Source organism: Eumetopias jubatus, unplaced genomic scaffold, assembly GCF_037043125.1.
Source record: "Eumetopias jubatus isolate StellerSeaLion01/CBP00866 unplaced genomic scaffold, mEumJub1_p1.0 scaffold_10, whole genome shotgun sequence".
Lineage (NCBI taxonomy): Eukaryota > Metazoa > Chordata > Mammalia > Carnivora > Otariidae > Eumetopias > Eumetopias jubatus.
Genome location: NW_028274816.1, coordinates 12,576,875 through 12,580,821, shown reverse-complemented (window position 1 = coordinate 12,580,821; position 3,947 = coordinate 12,576,875). Strand labels below are relative to the sequence as shown.

Sequence of the window (3,947 nt, the reverse complement as noted above, 5' to 3'; positions counted from 1 at the left end):
TTTATGATCACCTAGTGAATATCAGATACCATGCCTGGCCCAGACGGAAGTAGCACTTTCAGAGCACTTATTTTAAGCAGGGACTGTGCTAGCTGCCTTTAACCTCACAACCCTATGGGTAGGCACTATGACTACCCCCACTTTACAGATGAGAAATATGAGGCACCAACAGGCCACATAACTTGTCTTAAGTAGTAGAGCTATTGTTCTAGCCAGGCAGTCCAGCCCCTGAGCAGCAATGCTTACTTCTGGAATTAAATGAGGCATTCTGACGCAGCCATATCGATATATTTTTTTAAAAACCTATTGTAAATTAATCTCTCCAACTGATGCCATATGGTCACACCCCACACACCCACTGGGGAGATGGGGCTCGGGGCTAAAGGGAGAATGCCACTTCACACATGACTTGAAAAATAAAAAGCTTAGAGCTGGATCACAGGGTTTGTCAGGCCAAATGAAAACATGCTGTACCCTACCCTTCCACGGAGGATTGGCAGCTTGAGTTCCAAAAGCAGAGTTGTGCAATCTCTGGGCACATTTGTGACTGTTGGCACCAAACAGGACAATAGCACACCACACTCCTGCCCAAGAGCCACAAGGTCTGGGCCAGGATCTCCCTGGGAAACGGTGGCGGGGACACCAGCCCAGTCACACTGGGGTCAAGTTTCCGATGTATGAGCCCCCAGGGGGCTGGCCACCCTTTCAGTCTTGATTTGGTCTCTACAGAGACACTTCCCACAACCTGCAGGGCAAGGCCTGCCCCCCTCCCCCTCTCCCTCCAGTCTGACAAGAACCAGGTACCGCCAGGTTCCCTAGGACGCCAGTTCGGGCAGTCATATGCTGGGGGGGTTGGCTTCAAATTCCAACCAGGATGGAAAGATTTCCTGGCAGAGGCTCATTTCATTTCACTATTAAATGCTCCATGTGACCACCTCAGTGCATGGCAACCTTAGGTACTTATTAACCCAGGTTCCCTGGCCCATCTTACACCCAAGAAATCGGAATGGGGGCTGGGAAGGGGAAAATGGGACCGTGATATGGCACTCTCGACCTCTCCAAGTGATTTAGAGTGCACCAGGTCCCAAGTCAGGCAGATGAATGAGACACATGGTCTCCCTTAGAACATCCCCTTACATGCTGGCCCTTCCTTGACCCCCAACAGGGTCGTTGTTCCAGTTGTCCAGGAATGAAGCTCTCCATGCAAGGTCTCCACTTGGGTTCACCCAACAGCATTCTGTCAGAGCCACTGTGATTGTTCCATTCAGTAATGAGCTCTCCTCAGCAGTCTGGAAGCACCATGTTACCTCAACACTGAGAACCCAATGCCTACACAGGCATTCACTCAACAGGTGGCTATTGAGTGAATATAGGCAGTGAACAGATACACACGAAGGGTGAGGACTCTCTAGGTGGCGGAGAAAACCCTGTCACAGCTAAGCCAAGAAGAGTCAAAAACCAAGAGCTCAAGGAGGTGGACCAGGTCAGACCCCAGGAACCTTGCCCTGCCCCACTTCCCATGGCCACCCCACCCCTAACCTCCCCCAAACCACTTTCCCCTACAGCCCAATTAGAACCAAGTGCATCCTCCCAACCCACCACCGGACACTTGGAGCCAGAGGAGTCTAGATGATTTATTGTCATTCAAAGATTTCATAGAAACGGGAATGTAGCAACTGGGTCCGGGGAGCATGAAAAAGTAAAAAACTGCAGGTGTGTACACGTGGCTGTATTTACATCGGGCACAGGCTCCCCCACATCAGGCACAGCAACTGCACTTGTCCGATGCGCCTTTGCAGATGCAGCCCTGGGCACACTTGGCACAGCCCGCGGGACAGCAGGAGCAGCAGCCTGGGGCAGAAAGGCACAGGGTCAGAGCAAATATGGCCAGGGCCCCCCCCTTCCTTAAGAGCAGACCCGGCCCAGGCCTTGTCCCCAGCCCTGGCGGACCCTGGCTTGATGGGAGGCCGTCTCTTAACAACTGGGTCCTACCCACTGGGAAAAGGCTATCCTGCCCCCATCTGCTTCCAGCACAGGGCAGAATGCCTGGAGACACAGTCACAGGGCGTCCAGGGACAATGTAGTTCCCCCAGAACCATACATCTTGATGGAAAGTCCTCAAGACAACAGAGGGGGTGCCCCCTGCCTAGCAGCTCCCGGCGGGGGCACGGAAGCTGTGGGCTGTCCCCACAGAAAGGGCTACGGCAAGTCAGAGAAACCACACATGGTCACCAAGCTCATGTACATCAAGTGTTCAGGACACTGCAGGGTTCAGGACACTGCAGGGTTCAGAAGGCTGCATCAGGAGGCAGGAAACCTAGATCTGGGCCTCAGTCTTCCTATTCTAGGATGAGGCTGGGACTCCATCATCTACATGCTCTTTCAGCTCCAATTCTGAGGTGGGGGCTCAGGGCAGGGGATGCAGAGAGGCTGGGTCACTGGCCTGCTCCTGCCTGCCGAGCTCTGGGCTCCCCCCGCCCACCCAGCCCAGTCCCCAGTCCCCCGACCCCCACAGAACACCCCACCACACTCACTCTTCTTGCAGGAGGTGCATTTGCACTCCTTGCATTTGCAGGAGCCGGCACACGTGCAGGAGCCACCTGCGAGGGAGAGGAGGAGGACCAGTGAGCAGGAGAGCGATGTGGGAGCCACGGCAGGCGGCCAACAAGCTGCCCCGATCTCCAGCCTCCTGTCACTGCCCAGCCCTGGCAGCTCCTTTCTCACCCAAGGGCAGGTCATCAAGGGAAGCCCCACTTTCTTCTGGTGCTAGGAAAGGTAGGTCCCTTCCAGATTTGACTGTACGAGGAGGGTCCCAGGCTCCAGGCTCAGCCCAAGCAGGCTGGGTTGGGGGCCAGGGCCCTAGGTCTTGAACCCTGAGAATGCAATGTCCCCACCTGCTGTCAAGTTCCAGGCCAGCAGCCCCCGGTCAACAGGGGGACCTCGACGTGACCGCAATACCCTCAACTCTAAACTCTAAAATGCTCTCCGGAGCTTGGCCAGGGACAGCGCACAGCACATGCGGACTCCGGGAGTCTACTCCAGCTCCAGATCCAGCTCCAGATCTAGCTCCAGTTCCAGCTGCAGTTTCAACTCCAAAATCCGCCCCTCTAACCCCGAGGACACGCGCTCCGGGCCGGGAAGGCGTGACCCACCTTAAGGCTCAGAGCAGGGGGTTCCCTTACCGGTGGAGCAGGAGCAGTTGGGGTCCATTTCGAGCGAGTCGAGTTGAGTTGAGGACGGAGGTCCAAAGCAGGCGACACGGAGAGACACGGCTGCCGGCTGGAGGCGTGGTGGAGACCCGGCGCCGCGGGCTCACTTTATAGGCGGAGCGGGCGGCCCGGGCGCAAAGGCCCCGCCCCCGCCCTTGCACCCGCCCCGCCGAGAGCGCGCGGCGCGCGGCGCCTTGGCCGAGCTGTGTGCCCCTGGCCGGGCCGGGCGCAAGAGTCCCCGAGGGCGGCTCGCCCCGCTGCGCAGCGCGCCGAGGGACTGCGCGCCGGGCGACACGCCGAGTCCCAACCTCCCCGCCCGCCCCCTGTCGGCTCCCGCAGGTCGGCAGCCGCCCCTGTTCCCGGGTGTTCCGAGAACCCAGTGCCTGGGTCCTCGCCCACTTCCCCGCCCCGGGCCCCGGGCCGGTGTCCCCGGGGTCGCCCTTTCCCGGAGCCCGTGTGCAACCCCGGCCTCTCCCTCACGACCCGGGCCTGGGGAGGGGCGCCGCTGGGAGGGGCGCCGGGTGGAGGGTGGGTGTGGCGAGAGACCTGAGAGAGTTGTGTGCAGAGCACGGGCGGTGGATGTGCCCTTTGCCTCCCTTGGCCTGTCTTCTCGGTGTCCCCACATTAGGACTGGGCTTTCAGGCCCTTTTATGCTGTACACCGTGCGGCGGACACAGACCGCCGCCTCTTTCCATTCTGCATGCCCGAACGGATATATGCGCGCGATTGTGCGGGCCT

General features: G+C 58.7%; 1 protein-coding gene across 1 annotated transcript; it reads right to left on the bottom strand.

The window, feature by feature from the left end:
• Positions 1–1,722: 1,722 nt before the first annotated feature.
• LOC148163158 (metallothionein-1-like) lies at positions 1,723–3,275 on the bottom strand. The gene is made up of 3 exons (XM_088027121.1): positions 3,183–3,275; positions 2,535–2,600; positions 1,723–1,851 (listed from the first exon to the last, which is right to left on the bottom strand). The coding sequence occupies exons 1-3, from the start codon at positions 3,208–3,210 to the stop codon at positions 1,760–1,762; spliced, it is 186 nt and encodes a 61-aa protein (XP_087883247.1). The 5' UTR covers positions 3,211–3,275; the 3' UTR covers positions 1,723–1,759.
• Between the last annotated feature and the right edge of the window lie 672 nt (positions 3,276–3,947).

Excerpts from the sequence above, each read along its gene's own strand:
- LOC148163158 (XM_088027121.1), bottom strand. The coding sequence starts at position 3,210 with ATGGACCCCAACTGCTCCTGCTCCACCG. Across the intron at positions 2,601-3,182 it reads CAACTGCTCCTGCTCCACCG|GTGGCTCCTGCACGTGTGCC; the intron begins GTAAGGGAACCC and ends TCTCCCTCGCAG. Across the intron at positions 1,852-2,534 it reads ATGCACCTCCTGCAAGAAGA|GCTGCTGCTCCTGCTGTCCC; the intron begins GTGAGTGTGGTG and ends TTTCTGCCCCAG.